The following is an 18,421-nucleotide window of genomic DNA, read 5'->3' as shown; positions in this document are numbered from 1 at the left end:
CCCTTTCTCTCCATATTTGTTGCTCTGTGATTTATTATTAAAGCTAGTAGAGGAAGGGAATTATGTCACCCAATTGAGCAGCACAATCGTTCAAATTCACAAGTAAAAATGCTTTGGAAATAAAAAGGTGGAGCTGCTTAATTTTGTGATGCCGAGGGCAGAATGCTCTGCCGTCCTACACGGGAGAGAGAGGTCATCGAGGGACAACAGCAACAGAAAATGACCCCCACATCCCCCCCAAAAAAAGCCAGCTTTGTCAATACTAGGAGACAGTTTAAACAAACGAAGAAATAAAAAGACATTTTATCACAGCGCCATCTTTTTTTATTCGGTTATACGTACATTTAGGTGATTGTTGATTGTAGAACGAAGATTCACCACCTCCGCAGAGATTCTTCTCCAAATGATCTACTGTCAGACTTGACTTTCTTGGCCCTGGTGTGCCGCTTTCATTTATTTAGTGTAATGCGGTATTCCAAAAAGTCATATTTGATGATGTGTCAATGTTGTTTTTCTCTCCTAAAGCTATGGACGGGTTTACACAGCTGACCCCTACCATGCCGCACTTGCCCCGGCTGCCTACGGTGTTGGAGCCATGGTAAGTCGTTCGCATTTAGTTTCAGCCGGTGCATCTATCGCTCGGACAGACGTGTCATGTGTCAAGCCGCTTTCAAACGCGTGCGTTATTGTTCGCAGGCCGCGCTGTACAGGGGGGGCTACAGTAGATTCACCCCTTATTAAAGACTACATTTCCCAGGAGCTCTTGCAGCGACTTCATCTGAAAGCGCTCCATCTGTCGTCATGAAAGTGGACCGCATCCAGCTTGGAGTCAACCATACCCACTCCCCATCCCAGAGACGTCCCATGTTTTCCTATACACGCAGAAATAGAGGAATGCTGCATCGAAGACTGACGGGCGGCCTTTACATTCAAACGACAAGCAAAAATCGCCACCTTCCCTTACTGCACGGCTGTATTTTAATCCCCCTTCTCAATCCTCCCGCACTCAGCAGCACAAGAGATGTTCTTCCAAAGGCTGTTTCCGTTTCCCTTTCGATCTGCGGTCAGCCGTCGTCGAGAGCGACGTGCGCGCTCGAGCTCAGCTTTGGCAGCGGGACGCTAGAAAAAAAATAAAGCTCACGGCTCCGATTTCCCGTTGGCAGACGGCGGGACGCGGTGGCTCGCGGCAGGAGGGAAGCTTACTCGCGCTGGTCCTTACCTCGAGTTCTCTCACTACACGGAAACGATCAACCTTTAAGTTATGATATGCAAATAAATTAGTTTAGAGAAACAGTTACCAAATTTATAATCGCTGGAATTATTATCCCTATTGTTAAATATCCATTGTTGTTTTTTCTTGGCGTCAGCTACACTTTGCTAGCTAGGTTGTGGCCCAACGTGTTCTCACCCAGAATTGAGTAGGAAATGATCAAAATAATAATAATGATGATCATAAAAAGTTGAACACTGTTAACTCCCTCTTTCCTCAAGAAGTGGCCACGACATGGATTATTGACTCAACTGTTATTAGGGGTAAGGCTATTTTTATTTGTACAATTGCAGCATTTTAAGTTAAAAACATTTAATCTGCAAACAACTAATTCAAAAACAGTATGTATATTAAATAAATCTATTATAGCGAACATAATGTTCATCAATATGGGCTCCCTGACTGAACTTTGACCCGGGATGCCTTCTTATCCTTTTTCTGGTGTCTGTTTCAGGAAAATGTCCAAAAGCTTTCTCTCCGCTCTTTAAACGTCAGCTCTACAGATGCCATGTCCGCTATCCAGATGTTGTGTGTTGTGGGAAGGATGTTTCCAGTGGCGTGTGGTGCTAACTTTCATAGTTAGGGCACCCATTGGTGCCACGCGAGGGGATTACGGTGGTGTTTATTTGAGGTTTGCGTCTGAGATCGAGGCACAGCAGCGTCTGTTGGAGCGGCGGCTACTATTTGACAAAAACATCGAAAGCCCTAAGGGGGTAAGCTAAATTTTCTTTTCTCGTAATTAGTCTGTTTTTGTATGAGATCCTACTAAATCCTCGCTAGAATATGTTGACGCCTTAAGAACTGAAAATAAGCATATCTGTATAAGTAATATTTTGCCTTTTGGCGATGTTCCAGTTTCACTCTGCGCATGTGCCGTCACACACAACAAGTGCAACGCTGCGCTGACGGCACTCTTATTTGACTAGGGTTTGGTTTGGTTTAGTTTTTGGGCTTTGAATCTACTAGTTGGAGTATTGGCCGTGTACAACTTGGATTTTTCACTCATCCTCCATCATTAATGAGCAACTCCAACACTGATTAAGTCTTCCTGGAAAACAAAATAGTAGGTAATTGTAAGAGAGATTCTGTCGACTTAAGAATAATTAAAAAAAAGGAAAATATTTAAATGCAAAACACCTTACTATTGTGCATATTTCTATACTATTGTATTCTATATTTCCAAATGTGGCTTTTTTGGCTTTTTGTTTTTGTTCCAAAGATTTGTAGAAAGCACATTTTTTGGAATATATGTATAAATACAGTATATTACCTTTGTTAATGTCATCCTTGATGATCCTATTGCTGTTTTTATTTACTTTGTGTTCTTTTTATATCAGCAAGTGTCGTTGCGCCTACAAAAGGTGCAAGTTCAAACTCAAGCTTTCTTTTGTTTTTTTTATTATTATAATTATTCTGAGTGAGTTTCTTGAGAAAATCATACCAAGAGGAGAACTAAAGGTATGCATGTAACACTAGCAGACCATTAATGTTTTTGTTAATGGGATTATTTTGCATGATATTTGACCATACATCACAATATACCGAATGGACCGGTCGATAGCACTATTTGGATTTAATACATTTCAAGTGAGAAGATCTGCACACATCAGGTTGTTTTAAATTGTATGTGAAACGTGGCAGATTTTTCTTATTTCTATTTTTTATGTGCTGCTCATACAAAAAAAAAAAAAAAAAAAAAAAGGTCATCAAATATTCAGCTATAGAATGTGTTCTGGACTAAAAACACATTTAAAAAAACTAAATAAAATAAAAAAGGATTAGCCGAAGATGTTAACAAGAGTCCTCAGCACATTTGCAAAATGCTCTCAAACGGGCTCAGTCAAGGCATGCAAAAACCAGCATGAGTCTAACGCGCATCCAAAAGTCGTTTTGCATGAATCTTGTCTTTCGTATTTGACATCTGAGACATTTGCATCTTTCCTGACCATCTAAATTGATGGACGCCATGCCCGATGGCGCTCCTGATTGCTCGCTGTGGCAACCAGGATGAAAAAGAATTTGGCACCTTGATGGAGTCGTGGTTCTCCTGCCACTCGATTCTCTTGACAATTAAAAGTGGCTCCCCTTCTTCATGGTTGCTTCAAGTTTTCAACCACTTCCTGTCCCCCCTTTGACTGCCATTGTTATTTTTTTGAATTTATTTTTTTTTTTGTATTTGACTGTCCATTTCCAATGTTTTATATAAAATTGTTTTGTTGTGATGCGGCTCCCATGTCTTTTTTTCTTTTATTTCGCTAAAGTAAGGCAGGATTGGCTCCCGGGCTCAGCAAAACCTAAACGGCTTTTTCACACCTTCGAGCCAAAAGGCTTCTGCAGTTCTGAAGGTTGTTTCAGTGGGCAGATGTTTGCCTATTTTTGTGTCTGGTGAGGGCGTTCACAATAGGTCGATGTTGCCTGCATCCCAAATGCAAATATTTGTGCCAACACTACCACTGTCTTCCACTGGGGGGCAGCACACGTTTGATGGACACAACGGAAGTGGCACGCTTAGGCATCCACTTCCTACTGTACTGTATATATATTTATTTGTCTTTAACTTGTGGATTAAGGTTGACGCTTAACTTGTAATATTACTACTACTAGATTTATCGCAACGTTCAAGTTATATATATATATTTTTTTTCTTTTTTGGGTAACAGCATGTTGAGTTGAGCAGCTTTATTTGACTATACTGTAATTTAACAAAGTTTTCCATGTTATTGTCTCGTCACACATTATACATCCCATTGGAACGATACACAAAGAGAGACAACACGCTCGTTCGCATTTGGGGACATTTATTGACAGTTCTATTCAACTGTGACTCCCATTGCTACGGAGAAGACTGTGTCCAAGTTGCCATTTGCATCGTTCATAAAAATGACAATACATTTCTTCCACAAATAGCTGTACAATAAGAAGGAGTAGCGCCAGAGGAGGAGGGGACGGGGGTTCACGGAGTGGTAAAGGCCAGTAAGGATGGGCGGCAGCAGGGGCCGGGAGTGTGCAAAGTGACGGGTGGTCTCAGCTCAAGCATCTTTGAAACATCTCATCATGATTCGCTTATTGGAACCATTTTGGGAGTTTCCCAAGATCCTGTGTTGTGCCTAATACAAGAGGACATCAGGTTGTTTGGGACTAGTGTGTGCTGGGCGACGCGTGACCTTTGGCCTTCTAGACGATTCCGTATTTGGCCAGGTCACTCAGCTCCATGTCGCCGAAGGCCTCCCAGGGACAGACCACCGTGATGTCGGTGCCCAGACCTTCCATGCCGGGGATGTCGTCTCCGAATCTGCGTGGACACACGGGCGTCACGTGACAGGTAAACACACACACATGGTGCACTCTGTGTGCAAGGATGTGTATGTGTGTGTGCGTGTGCGCTCACCCCTTCTGGCCGGGTTTCGGGGCCTTGCTCTTGAAGGTGCGAGTGGTCCTCTGCTTGAACTTTGGGGGCCCCTTCTTGTCGGCGGGGGTTGCGACTGGTGCGTCTGCCATTGTTCTTTTCTGAAAGCACAATTGAGGCGTTAAATCCTTTTTTCCCCCCAAAGCCGCCTGATGCTGGGATGAGCTCACCTGCAGATTAAGTCTTTCAATGTGTGTTACGCAACCAGATTTGTGTCTCCTTGCTCTCGGGCCGCTTTAAAGGTTATGCTTTCGAGTGGCAGATTGTACAAATCAACACCAGATTAGCTCTGGTTCACCTCACTGCTAAATGACATTAAATAGACTTTATATATTATAAAGAATACAATTATACTTGGATTTCTGCGCTTGACAACGGCTAGAAATCGGCCTTATTCTGATTTTCTAATCTTTTGTTGTGTCACGCTGAAGGAAAGTTGTCCTGATTTCTCTGAACTCTGAATGTTGCATTTGTTTAATGAAGTAAAAAAAAAAAAAAAAAATCTCTCTTAATTTAGTAGTTATTGATAATATATTGAAGAGATTGAGAAGAAAAGCAAATGATTGACGAAAGCAAGTCAAGTTTTCAGCTGTTTAACTATAAAACCAAATTGTGAGAAATGATACAATAAGATGAAAAAAGTAAAAGTATGTGGCTCAGCAAATATGTCTGCTGCTACAACCGGAGCAGTCCAACCAGCAGTTTTCCAAGTTTGCTTCTTACCTGCTTGTGGTGAGCGTCTGACTTCTTGTCGTCTCCTCGCTTTGAGCTCGAGTGCCGTTTGCTCTCCTGGCGTCTCTTTTATACTCCTGACTGCTAATCCCCCTCGCACAGAGGTGGATGCGCACCACATGGCCGCTAATTGAGCTCAATGCTATTTTAGTTCCAAGAAGTCAGAACATTGAGCTTTACATAAGGAGGTACGCGTGACTCAACAATGACACTGACTGCACAATGTTGTTGTTGAATGTTTCATATTTGTGTTGGCTTGAATTTCACTATTACGTTAAGGGATATAATGTACACACATCAATTCAATCCTTCACAAAGGCAAACAAAAAAAAACGTACACATTTAAAATGAAATCCAGCTTTTTACACCACTCACTTTCATTAAAAAGGCCAAAAGTAGCATTTTCTCCCCAAAATAAATATTAAAAGCTACTTCATTCCAACATTAATTTTTTGCTTCATTTGTTCTCATTAGGGCTTTTGTGCTGGGGTTGCTCATTAATGATGGAGCAACCACTTGGTCACCATATCAGACAAGACTAATTCATCTAACTAACTAACCAATCGTACTAGAGCGGCTCCAACTACCGGAGACAAATTCCTTGTGTGTTTTTTTAACATACTTGGCAAAATAAAGATGATTCTGATAATATGTGTATATATACAGTATATGTATATTATATTACATAACATGGAAAAGTAAAAAGAAATCAGCTGTGATATTAGGAAGAGAGTTGCGCACTTGCACCACGCCCGATTCATCCTCTGGTGCAATTTCCAGATGCCTGAAGGTGCCATGTTTATCTGTTCAAACAATTATACACAAGTATAAACACCAGGCGATGTCCACCCATCATACCGAAGGAAGTTTTTGTTTTGTTCCAGAGACGAATGTGCTTCGGTCCAAAATGTGCACATCAACCCAAGAACAAAAGCAAAAGACCTTGTGAAGATGATTGCTGAAGCTGGTTAGAGTTTGTCATTATCCAATGTGAAAAGTACTGTACCGTCATGGGCTGAAAAGCAACTCTGCCAGGAAGAAGCCATTACTCCAAAAGAAACATCATAAAGACAGATTACTGTTTTCAAATGCACACAGGGACACAAACCTTAATTTTTGGAGACGTGTCCTTTGGTCTAATGAAACTAAAACTGAACTGTGTGGCCATACTGAGCAATTTGGAGGAAAAAAGGGAAGTTGTAAGTCTGAGATCACCAACCCAACTTTGAAATACAGGGGTAGCAGCATCATGTTGTGGGGTTGTTTTCCTACAGGAGGGACTGGTGTACTTCACAAAATAGATGGCATCATGAGGAAACCACATCTCAAGACATCAGCCAGGAAGTTAAAGCTTGAGCGCAAATGGGTCTTCCAAATGACCCAAAGCATACTGCCAAAGTTGTTTTGGAGTGGCCACAGCAAAGCCCTGATGTCAATCCTATCGAAAATGTATGAGCAGACCTGACAAGGCATGTGGGAGCAAGGCGGGCTACAAACTTGGTTCGTTTAAACCAGTTCTGCCAGGAGGAACGGGCCGAGAGTATTGTGAGACGCTTGTGGAAGGAGATGCAAAACGCTTGACCCAACTTTAAAGGTTTAACGGTAGTGGTACCAAATACTAATGAAATGTATGCAAACTTCTGACTTTGTAGAAAGTCATGAAAAATCCTTATCTCACTATTCTGGCATTTAGCAAATAAAAATAATTTTGCTGAACTAGTTTTTCTGATTTAATGTCAAACAGTGACGGGGGAGGGGGGGGAAGCATATTGTATGTCTTTTTATATACTTTAACTTTTGGGTTCAATGTTTTTAGAACATTGTTTTTTTTATTTAATGACCTAAACGGTTATTTTAATTACCGTAAGCACCCTTAAGAAATACACTGCAAAAAAACAACTACAGTAACATCTAATTAAGATAAACTATGTTACGCTTGTTCTTTGTCTGCCAATATAAAGTATTTCTTTTAACCATCCAGTTTAAGCTTTTGAAGCTTCCCCCCCCCCCCCCTAAAAATCCTAATGCGCTCTTATTGCAATTGAGATTTGTATTCCTGATTATTTACTGATTTGCAATGTGACGAATTCTTTGCTTACGATGTCTAATTTGCGCATCACGTTGAAGACAAAAATGCGACCTTTATTTACTTTAAATGTCGGTCTGCGAGATGCACTGGAGTCCACGTTTAACACTAAAATAGATGTTGACTGAAAGCCGTGTTAGGCTTGCTATTTGTGTCTGCGCTGCGTTAGAAGAGATCAGGGCGGAGAGGGATGAGTGAAAAGTGCGGCCTAATTGAGAGTCATCCCAAAAAAAAAAAGCTGAGCTTTGACCTGCGTTACATCACCACCTCCTCTCACTCGCTGAACTCCGAAACCTCAAGTGTCAGCCTGATCTGTGCACGCAAGTCTCAAATACACGCAAGCGAAATCAAATACGTGTGACGATCGTGACCGGAAAAGTGTTGACTCGGCAACGAGCTACAATGTGGAAGCTGTATCTGAATGGAGATGAAAAATAATAATGGAAACAAGGCCATATGACCATACATTCGTGGGGAAAACAAAATGAATTTAAAATCCTTCCAAATGTCTCAACTTTGAAATCTAATATTACATATTATATGACAATAGTGTTGTCATTTTTATGATTTACTGCAGAAGGCCTTATATCACCTTCCAGTGAAAATCTCCAAATTCTCGTTTTCCTAAAATGTCTTCTGCTCAAAAGGGAAAAGTTACAAAAGTTGTGCATGAATGCTTTTCGTACGACGACGACAGTATTTGACTTTGAAAAATATTCAAACAAATCTGTATGTACATGATGCAAAATTCTTTTTTTTCTTTTTTTAACCTTCACCTGAAGCTATCCATCCATCCACGTAGGAGAGGTTTTGAGCCTGTGAAACGACACATAATCATTTGTTGTTCATTAAGCATTTGATTGATTTATAATTCTGTCAATAAAGCAAATTTGAACAAAGAAGTCGCATGCACAATGACAAAGCCTGTGTAAGTCAAGCGGTAAAACTTGCTCGACCTCGTACACGCGTCACCGGATGTCGCATCTCGGCCGCTCATCCGACGACATCTTTGCCGCCTCTGTGATTCCTGGCGCGCTAAGCTGGCCTGATCTCTGCTGCCACTAAGCCACGCGTGACCACAAATAAGCGACACTAAATGCGCTTCTCGGGGACTCTAGCTTCGGGGGTCTGCAAAATAATATGCAAATAAATGTGGTCATATCATTGTAATTGCAGATATATACAAATTTGCCTTGAATTTCATATAATGACTGACTCTTTTTTTCATGAAAAAGTACGACTTCATTCTCATAGCATGTTTTTTTTTTTCTATTGCGGTCTTCAGAAGATGTTGCCGATTTTTGTCAACTGTGGATCTGTTCATCCCTTTCAGACTCTTTTGTGCTCAGGAGCTATATTCATAAACTTGACTATAAAGAATATGAATTTTTGGTGACATTACATCTTTATTTCTCCAAACAGACAACAGCTTTTCAATTTGATGCACACTTCTGAAATAACTAATTTGCTCATATTATTAATGATATTTTTGTATGTTAAGACATGTTTACTGCAGCAACGTCGCTTGCAGAGATACTGTTTATGACTACAAACCAAACACGTGGGCGTCTTCGCCTTCAAGCGGTTGTTGTTCTTCAGTGCAGATGTTTTGCTGATCTGTGGTCAGCCACATTCAGCTCCACTTTTTTTCCCCGAGCACATCAATTAGGATCGCCAGTTTGTTTTTGTTTTATTACAACATGCATCCAGAGTTCTGGGAATCCCTACTATAATTAGTTGAAACCATCCACTTGAACATTCACAAGAACAAAAATGGGCTTATTAAGTGCAGAATATAGTTGAAAGCATCACATTCATGACTTTAGAGATTCACGGTCCACACACATTTCATTCACGCGTACATATAATTTATATAACTTCGTGTGTAGACGAGAGTACAGAACGCTCCAAAAATTGTGATCATTATCGTGACATTATGACATTCACTGGCAATGAAGCGCCATTTTGTGTGTGTGAATATGCTACAACAAGAGTGTGTGTCAAGGAAATTCAAGAAAAATACAGTAACTGGAAAACACAAAAATGTAAAGAAAAAAGTCACCCCCCCCCCCCCCCCCCCCCCCCCCCAAAAGAAATGTGGGCTTTCGTCACGGGCAGTACGCGTACTGAAGATTTGTAAAGTTTTGGGAAAATCGATTATAAAATCTTGATCCGTTTGAATATAATTTTTATTTATTTATTTTTTGCCCCAGGATATGAAGTTATTCAGGTATTCATATTTCAAATGATGTCAATTCTGGGGGAAACCCCTGTATACCGTATTAAGACCTTAAACTCTACAAACATCATATTTTTTTAGCAAATATTTTTGATTGACATTGTGACAGTAGGTTAAAAATGACTTAGGCAATTATGTTATGAATCCAACGCTTTTTTCTTTTCTTTTTTTTTTTTTTTTTTTTTTCCCCATCATTATTGAGTCCTAACCCTGTCCTACGCCGACACGTAATCCGATGTCCCCGCGCCCAAATTTATCAGGAGCAGCTGGCCTGCTCCCAAGAAAGCTCCGCCGCCGCCGCAGCAGCCACGAGGTCACGCTTCAAGTCTGCAAAAAACAAAAACCCGCAAAAGTGTTTGAAAAGCACACTGGACCTTTTAAACAACGACAAAATGCTGATTGGACTCTTCCTCTTCATCCTGGTGTCTTGCGTCATTCCTAAGGAGAACGGTAACTTTGTCCACATGACGCCATATGTCTATGTCTATATATCTTTTGTTTTTTCAACACTTTTACCATTGATGGTACATTTACACGACAGTGTGTGGTGATGTTTTTAGAGCGTTTCATGTACACATCTATCAACTCAGCGCAGACCTACAAAATGACCTGAAATATGCATGACAGGCCAATATTTGTTGTTGTTTTTTTTTGTAGCAAAACACGCTAGTGCGGTGGGTGGTCCTCAGCTGTTGCCACACTGGGGCTCGCATTTGCCTCTTGTTGCAAAGTTACGATGCACTTTTATATAAGTTAAGAACAACAGCCAATATTTTTTTTGAATGTAGAACTAGCCTCTAAAAAACACATGGACAGGATATTACGGTATATTTGTAAACGCTATTGCAAACGACTTTGACATAGCGCCAAAAGCATATTGCTCGCCATGACGCTCGCTAGCCAGAGGCTGAACTGCACTATTTGTTTGTAGAGTAAACTAGTGACTAGAGCACAAGTAAGTAACATTCCTAGGCCCTTACGTAATATGTTCCATGTGGGAACTTGCTACGCCTCTGTACTGTACCCCAAAAATTGGAATACAAATACGTCATTTTTCACGAGCTGTCCGCGACCCACCCAAAATGGGTCCGCGACCCGCTTTTGGGTCCTGACCCACAGGTTGAAAATCACTGCACTTGTATATGTACGAGTTTAGGAATTTTATAAGTTCTTGATTCTAATGAATTACTCAGCTGATCACTTTCCTCGAGGGGCGTTATCAAGTTGATGACCTTGAAAGCGCCGTGGAAGCAGTGGCGTTGCTAGGCCTATTTTAGGGGGGGGCTTCAGCGTTTGGGGCAAAAATATATGGCTTACGCCGCCCCAAACGTCCAAACCTGACGACTGTAATCTTCATCCAGCACAATCAATTGGGGGGGGGGGGGGGGGGAGTATTGATAAAACAATTGCGTTATGCGTTTACGTAACAATACTTGATGTTTTTGTTTTCTTGTCAGATGAGATGCTTCCGAGTTTAAATGACAGCAAAGCTGCAGAGGCTTTCATCCACTCCGCTGAAGTGGTGGTGATTGGATTCCTGGAGGTCAGAAAAATGAGGCGGACATTTGAAAATAGCATGTTTTTTTTTATGTTTTTGTTTTTATATATATATATATGATTCTGTGTTGCGTGACCATGCCATAAATCAGACACAAAAAGAACCAAATTAAGAGACGACGAGAATGTCGAGCAGTTTTTTTGCGCGTCTGAGAGATGTTGTCACGCTTGGGAGACGTCACGGGCCTCGCCAAGTTGCCGCCCGGCGGCCGTGAGGTCAGAGGTCGAATGGTTGTCTGATACGTGGCGCGCCCTCTGGCTGTCCTCTCTGGTGAACGAGAGTAACGAGGGGTCAAGAGAATAACAAAATAGTTTGTACCTGTGTATGAAATTATATTTCTATTGGCTTCTCAGGCATTTAAAAAAATAAAAAATAAAAAATCCCAGAGTGTGTGTAATAGTGGCTCCAAAATAGCTCCCATTTAGTGTCTAGCATTCTTTTTTTTTTTTTCATCCTCGCTTGCTTTTTGTTACGACCACGTTCGCATTCCCAATTGCATTTTTCTTTTTGGTTTTGAGGGAGAGGAGAAAAAAAGAAAGAAAAAAAAAAAGCCTGATGGGCTTCGACAGTTTAAGTATGTCCAGAAAGTCACTGGTCCCTTTTTTACATTCTGCGTGTGGGAATGAAATGAGGACTCCAGATGGTTGTTTAAAAAAACAAACAAACAAACAAAAAAACACACTCGTCTGCATTTATGAACGTAACGATTATTTTCAACAATGAATTACGATAAAAGTAAAACTTTCACATTCTATTGAGTGAGTGAGTTTTTAAATTCATAATTACCAATAATAAATGGAAATTGCAACATTGAAAACTACAGTACGGTATGAACTGTATATGTATATAATATACCACAGCATTTTTTTGACAAATTTGACAATTAGTTTTGGGCAAAAAAAAATTTTAATTGAATTTAATTCAGTGAAGTTATCAATGTCTGCCAACTGTTAACAATATTGCACATCCGGACCCACACTGAAAGTTACTGTAAATGTTCTTTTGTTTGGAGTGTTTATTTTATTTTGTGCTTCAATGTTTAATTTCCCTTGAGGGGTTATGATGAGTATAATTTGGGGGGGAAATCCATTCTCATCCATCAAAGTGAGAGTGACAGTGTGTTTTTGTTGTTGTTTTTTTTTACTGTGCATATGACACAAACTCCTTTGAACCTTGACTAAGAAGTGAAAATATTCCAAAGTGACTCACTGAAAATTTGCCACGCAAATTCTGTCTGTCAGTTCAACACCATCACCGTCGCATTTCATTTGTGTTCGTCCCGATCGGCAAGTTGCATGACCCAAATAAGCCAAAACTTTGAGCGTGCAGGGCGACGAGAGTCACGGCTACCGAGAACTTGTGTCGGCGGCGAAGCGCGTGGGTTCGGTCTCGGTGGCCATTTGTCGTTCGAAAGAAGTGTGGGCCGACTACGGCATTCAATCAGACACCATCGCTCTTTTCAGAAAGGTACAGTATGCATGGCGCTGTATACGTTGTGTGTTTTCGCGCTGACGCTCAAGTTTGCGTTCCGTTCCGTCCAGGCTGATAACCATCGAGAGAACCTGGTGATTGCCGAGGCCAAGAAGATCGAGACCGACGGTCTCGTGAACTTTATCGTGGTGAACGAGGTCCGATACGTGACTGAATACAACCAAGCGGTGGGTCCGCGTGCGTTGAAAACGCCGTCTACTTCCACCTTTTGCTAATGCCGCCGCGTTACATCTGCAGACGGCCGTGGGCCTCTTCAACTCGGACGTGAAGACGCACCTCCTGCTCTTTGCCGACAAGGGCCGCGAAGAATTTCGGGAGCTCAAGGAGCAGCTGGGGGCTTTGGCTCCGGAGTTCACTGGCAAAGTAAGAATGCAAAGAGACCGCTTGACCTCCATTTTGTAGTGGCGCAAATGGGATGCAAAGAATCCTTTCCAGGGGAAAACTGTTACCAGCAGAAAACATTTTCACTACTAAGAAAGGCCACATTTGAAGTAGCACCTTGCCTTTAATACAAGGGTAAAAAAAAACTCTACTGCTCTCCTATTTCACAATGATTTCCATTTCCGGTCATATGATTATCGTCAATCAAATGAAAAGCTACAATCCTATAATATATCATTAATATCTATTGTTGATTTAATAAATACTGAAATGGAAGGACTAAATTATATATATATATATATAGGTATACTTTTAAGTTTAAAAAATGCATGTTCGGTTCACTGGTTACTCTAAAGGGAATGGTTATCCGTAATCTGTCTTCAAGTTCTTGTTCGTGCTCATCAATGGCGCCGAAGACGCCAACGTCCGCTCCTTGGGCTACTTTGGACTCAAATCTACGGACCTCCCGCGCGTGGGCATCTACGATGGCGACTCGGACATGAAGTGGCTGCTGCCCGCTGGAGACGTTTCGACGGAGCGTGTGCGAGACTTCTGCAACTCTTTCTTGCGAGGGGAACTGAAGGTGGGCGGCCATTACAAGCGAGATCATCGCAGCCTTTGCAAAGTGGAGGACAAATGTGGGGAAACCTCCTGCATGCACTTTAGCCACACCCCTTTAGGGCTGTCATGATCAAATCTTTTTTAGAATGACACACCTTGTATTTAGCCCACTGTGGTGCGGGATCTACCTCTAGTTGTTCCTGTCCTTTTTTTTATGATAGTAACTTATGGCTATATTAGATAACAACAATCTCTTGCTGAATTGTGGGTAATAATGACATTTGCTGTACTTTTCAGGAGGTGAAACAGGCCGGAGCAGAGACCAAAACAGAGCTCTAATGCTGATAAAAGATGTAATTGCGTGCTCGAGCTGTAAAGTGAATTCAATAAAAGCAGTCGAAGTTCTCCTGGTGAGTCCTCTCCTCTGTTGCCAGCAGCAGGGGAACCTCCAAGGCCTCCTCAGCTGCACGTCAACCCGTTGTGCGTCTTGTTTTGTTTTGTCTGTTTACGCCGCAGACGGCCCGCTTCGCTGACCGCGTGCGGGCGGCCGCAAGCTGCAAAGAGGCTGGCACGCTTCGGCAGTCTGGCCGCAAATGTCGCAGTCGCCGCCACAACACAACCGCCTCGGCGAGAGTGACAGCCCGGCGGCCAGACACGGGGTCAAAGGTCATCCCCCGTGTTACTTTACAATGAAGCGAATGCAAAGGATCGTGTCTATTGTGTTTATTCGAAGTTTTGACAAAGATGTCAATGTTGCTCGTGGTTGATACGGCGCAAATCTGACTGCAAAACGAGTTTTCGCCGTTGATAGGATTCGGATAGAAAACGACATGGACGTGATTCACTATTATTCTTGTTTTCTGTGAAATTTGAAGTCAATCTGACGATGCGCTTGCTGTCAGTGTGAGCCGGAAAATGAGATGTCTCGAGTGCACGCCGCCCTTGTTTTTTGTTTCAAGCTACAGTAGCTAGCTTCGTTCCTCTCTGCGGCAATCGTCATAGTTACGAACTCAAAATGACTAGGCGATCGCCCCTCCCCCCAAACCCCCCCCCAAAACAAATAAATGAATTTAAAAAAAAAAGCTTACTCAAATTTAAATTTAACGATGGAGATTTCAAGAATAAAAGACAACACAGTTGTCAAATTCCAATTTGTACGTCGTCAGGAGCATTGGACTTTAGAGGTTCTGTAGTACTTGGATGAATGTTCAGTAGTTATGGTTTTGCTTTGTTTTGTTTAAAAAAAAAAAAAAAAAAAGAAAGAAAACATGGACAAAAATAAGCACATTGGATACAGACACTGTGAGAGAAAACATTTGGGATCATCCCAGCAATGAATAAAAAGAAAATGTCAAGGCTCAGACGGACATCAACATTCTGTAATTGTTGGTGCCGTCCTGCCAAGCCGAAGCATCCGGCGGAATCGGGAAACCCTGACAGGTGGCATCCAGACAGTCTTGGCTCCACTTTGGATTTGGTTCAAGTGACATAACACAAACGGTTTTGTGTCCCAAAGAGGCAGACATAATCGGAACGTTCAACTTTCACCAACAGCGTTCGGTGACACTGATAACAGTGAGCTTGTCTTCCATTGATACTCATAAAGGAAAGATTTGCATCAGATTATATTTGAATAAAATCAAAAATGATCATATCTGAAGAGGTGGCTAAATTAATGGTCTAAACAGGATTATTATTTTTTTTTTTTTTAACGCACTATTACAATCTAATCAGCTTTTTTTCCATTCATTATGTTTGCTTTCAACTTCCCCTCCCCCTGGAAAAATCATACAAATTCTGGTAATTCCAAAAGTAAAGTCATGCCACATTTTTTTCTTGCAACTGTATATTCATGTCACGAAAGTATATAGTTTCTACTTAAGAAAATGTTCAAATGTTAACAGTGTGATATATGTTTAAAATATACACAGAATATGTAGCATGTGGTTAACATTTTTTACATATTTTCTTTGCATTGATTTGATGTTATCTGATTTTTAAAATGAATGCATGCAGGCTCTGTATGTGGGGAAAATGAGGTCAAATTGTGTTTTGGAATGATTTTGTTTATTTCACCGTGTTTTTTCGTGCTTATTTGTCTTTCTAGAACAATAATTCGGAAGACTGACATGCTTACTGCTGTGGCTTTTCGTAGAAAAACACTTTCTGCGAGTAACTCAAACGGTAATTTTGGGGTTGGACTTTCGCAATACGTTTGGTGTCTTTGGAATGTGCTCCAAAATGAGTCAAATGTTTTGTTTGTTTTTTCAAAGGTTTAACATGTAAAAATAAAAATAAACTGGCGGGTATTGAAACACGCATTCGGTGCGAGATCTAATAGATCAAAATGCTTTTACAAATACTGTATGCATATATTTACATTTTCCTATGCTGATAAAGTGGCAGCTTCATAGTGAAGTCTGTCTCAAATGTTTTTTTCTGACAGAATCAAAATGTTCGAAAGACCCAGCGGCTCCAGGGGGCTTTTGGGATGATCACTTTGGGCCCAAGGACCTGATTGCCGCAAATCAAAGTGTTCTTTTCTTTTAATGTCATCACTTTTCACATCATAGTGAAAACGACGAAAATGACTGCTCAGTGCAATATGAGCAATATAATGGGGGGAAAAAAATTTATTATGTACTCAGATTTTTTTAGCAAGCAAATCAATGCTAAGCAGCAGTTTTTTTCAATTTTATATTTGCTTTTATTTTAAATGCATTTTTACAGCAGTCCTAATTTTCTGCACCGCTTTGCGCAAGCTTTTATATCTACTCCTGTAATTGCATTACATTTGCATTACATTATTTGTATCAGAATGCTTTTGTTAAAAATCTGTACCATCACGCCGGCATGATACAGTATTTATTGAGTTTTATAATATATGAATAAATAAAATAAAATATTTTGTTCATATAGTTCAGGGTGTTCCCCGCCTCTCGGCCAGAACCAGATGTGATAGGGGCCAGCACGCCCACGGGACCCGAGTGAGGATAAGCGGCACGGAAAATCGATGGATGGATGGACAGCCAGAGCTGTGACGAATGCAAAGTTATCAATGTCCTTTTCGCCATCGTTCCGGTCGTACTGTTGCGTGTTTTTGTTTGTACGTTAAGGACAAAAGTCCTCTTTTTGTTTTAATTCCTCATTAAAAAAAATAAATAAAAGAGCATTTCCTCATGTCTTTGAGATTGTGGGGTGAAACTAGTGTGGACTGAATGGGTGGCAACAATATGGAAATGAATATTTTGAGGGTAATAGCCCATCAGCAACATATGGAGAGAAAAAAACCCAAAAAAGAACGATGAACTAGTTAATTTTTGGAATGGCGAACTGAGCTTTGATGTAGTTCGCATAGAAAATCAACTTTCCCAACACTGATCAACGCACGTACGCACAAACGGGTTTGAAGCCTTCAAAAATGATCATGTCTCATTGTCTGTCTGGCTTTATCCTCAAAGAAAGAAGCTGTCCACAGACAATGTGATTTCCGCCTTTTGAACACGGTTGCGACAATTGCTTTGTGAAGGGCACCCACACAATATCAAAACAAAAAACAAAACAAAAAAGCCTAGACATTGAAATTACACGGCTCGTCGTCCAAGACAAATGCCTGCCACCAGGAATAAAACTAGACACTATAGGAAACAAGGGCACCAAGGTCAGACTGCACTTTTTGTACCGTATTATGGGCGACACTTTGTTGGCTGCCTGGAAGTCTTTGAGGCATGAAAGGGGTCCGTAAAATGTGCTTTTCTAAACAACCCTGAATTGCCGTTGCAGCGTAGTTTGGATATGTGACCCGCAGCTGCGTCCACACTTGAATCATATCTCACCACGTCCAAAGCCGCATGCATTTCACCGTAGAGCGCACCGAGGGTTTCCTTATATTTAGCCGTGTGTACAGTAAGCCGGACGCATGAGTCTGTCGGGCCACCGGTTAGCGTTGCCGAGCGCCGGACCGGGACGCATCCCTAAATAGCGCCTGCCCGCGGCTGTGGTGGGCCGCTGTAGCACTCTAATTAAGTCTGTCGCATAATGAGCCTGACCGCTACTCCGTGTCACTCGATTAGAAGCTTGTGGCGCACTCGCACTGCAGTTTGCGGTCGGTGGGGTCGGGATGTGGCATGTGGGCCGGAGGAGCGCGGTAAGACGATAGCGATGGCACAACCGGCAACCTTGACTCTGCACAAGCAACACGCTCCATTCGAAAACAATCACAGTCCACGCATTGGCTAATTTAAACTTTCGTGTACGAGTGATGGGAGATGATCGAAACGATCCAAATGTACTTGTCATCGGAACCTCTGTAGTCTGCGTACTCTGTGCACTCTGCACAAACTGTTCTGGAACACTGCTCGGCCTCCCATCTGTTCAAATGGAGATGCACAGATAGAAGAAGATCGAATTTTCCACAGAAATGGTCATAAAATGAAGCCGCTTCCAGGCTTCAACTGTCGCCCATATTCAAACCCTTATTAAACCGTACAGGCATCTTTAAGTACATTCTTCAATGAAACTTTAGTTAGGTGGCGTTTTTCAAACATGAAATGCAACTCGAAGCGCTTTCCATGGATTCAAATCCTAATCGAAGAAATAAGTGAGCCACCGTTAATGATTAACCTTCAATTTGATGAGAGATGGGTCGTGTAAGAGAGGAACGATTGGAAAAGAAGTTCAACACTCCTGAAAAGAAA

The 18,421-nt window shown here is 41.5% G+C and overlaps 3 protein-coding genes and 1 long non-coding RNA gene across 8 annotated transcripts in view; 3 read left to right on the top strand and 1 right to left on the bottom strand.

Annotated features, from left to right (window-relative positions):
* The window catches only part of rbfox2 (RNA binding fox-1 homolog 2), a 35,154-nt gene extending 31,662 nt beyond the window's left edge, over positions 1-3,492 (top strand). For 4 of the 5 annotated variants that reach the window (XM_061771436.1, XM_061771435.1, XM_061771437.1 and 1 more), the window contains 2 exons: positions 526-598; positions 697-3,492. In XM_061771436.1, coding sequence (XP_061627420.1) covers positions 526-598; positions 697-741 — 118 coding nt within the window. In that variant the 3' untranslated portion in view covers positions 742-3,492. Of the gene's footprint in view, positions 1-525; positions 599-696 lie in introns of those variants that run through there. The other variant, XR_009788229.1, reaches the window with a different exon arrangement.
* A 559-nt stretch (positions 3,493-4,051) lies between these two features.
* On the bottom strand, positions 4,052-5,549 carry pde6hb (phosphodiesterase 6H, cGMP-specific, cone, gamma, paralog b). The gene is made up of 3 exons (XM_061771439.1): positions 5,400-5,549; positions 4,659-4,777; positions 4,052-4,562 (listed from the first exon to the last, which is right to left on the bottom strand). The coding sequence occupies exons 2-3, from the start codon at positions 4,766-4,768 to the stop codon at positions 4,445-4,447; spliced, it is 228 nt and encodes a 75-aa protein (XP_061627423.1). The 5' UTR covers positions 4,769-4,777; positions 5,400-5,549; the 3' UTR covers positions 4,052-4,444.
* LOC133477088 (uncharacterized) lies at positions 4,463-8,304 on the top strand. Its single transcript, XR_009788231.1, has 2 exons — positions 4,463-4,592; positions 6,683-8,304. It is a non-coding gene; the product is annotated as an uncharacterized LOC133477088 (long non-coding RNA).
* Positions 8,305-9,955: 1,651 nt separating this feature from the next.
* On the top strand, positions 9,956-14,604 carry LOC133477351 (endoplasmic reticulum resident protein 27). Its single transcript, XM_061771973.1, has 7 exons — positions 9,956-10,183; positions 11,191-11,276; positions 12,621-12,758; positions 12,833-12,949; positions 13,020-13,145; positions 13,549-13,746; positions 14,022-14,604. The coding sequence occupies exons 1-7, from the start codon at positions 10,126-10,128 to the stop codon at positions 14,061-14,063; spliced, it is 765 nt and encodes a 254-aa protein (XP_061627957.1). The 5' UTR covers positions 9,956-10,125; the 3' UTR covers positions 14,064-14,604.
* Positions 14,605-18,421: the final 3,817 nt, after the last annotated feature.

Source organism: Phyllopteryx taeniolatus, chromosome 4 (assembly GCF_024500385.1).
Source record: "Phyllopteryx taeniolatus isolate TA_2022b chromosome 4, UOR_Ptae_1.2, whole genome shotgun sequence".
Lineage (NCBI taxonomy): Eukaryota > Metazoa > Chordata > Actinopteri > Syngnathiformes > Syngnathidae > Phyllopteryx > Phyllopteryx taeniolatus.
The sequence above is the reverse complement of the archived record's forward strand: the minus strand, read 5'-3'. Positions and strand labels throughout refer to the sequence as shown.

What these genes read in the sequence shown, in the direction of transcription:
- pde6hb (XM_061771439.1), bottom strand. Translation starts at nt 4,768, where the DNA reads ATGGCAGACGCACCAGTCGCAACCCCCGCCGACAAGAAGGGGCCCCCA. An exon ending in CCGAAACCCGGCCAGAAGGG is followed by an intron (nt 4,563 to 4,658) that starts GTGAGCGCACAC and finishes GTGTCCACGCAG; the next exon opens with ATTCGGAGACGACATCCCCG.
- LOC133477351 (XM_061771973.1), top strand. Translation starts at nt 10,126, where the DNA reads ATGCTGATTGGACTCTTCCTCTTCATCCTGGTGTCTTGCGTCATTCCT. An exon ending in TGACTGAATACAACCAAGCG is followed by an intron (nt 12,950 to 13,019) that starts GTGGGTCCGCGT and finishes TTACATCTGCAG; the next exon opens with ACGGCCGTGGGCCTCTTCAA. An exon ending in TCTTGCGAGGGGAACTGAAG is followed by an intron (nt 13,747 to 14,021) that starts GTGGGCGGCCAT and finishes TGTACTTTTCAG; the next exon opens with GAGGTGAAACAGGCCGGAGC.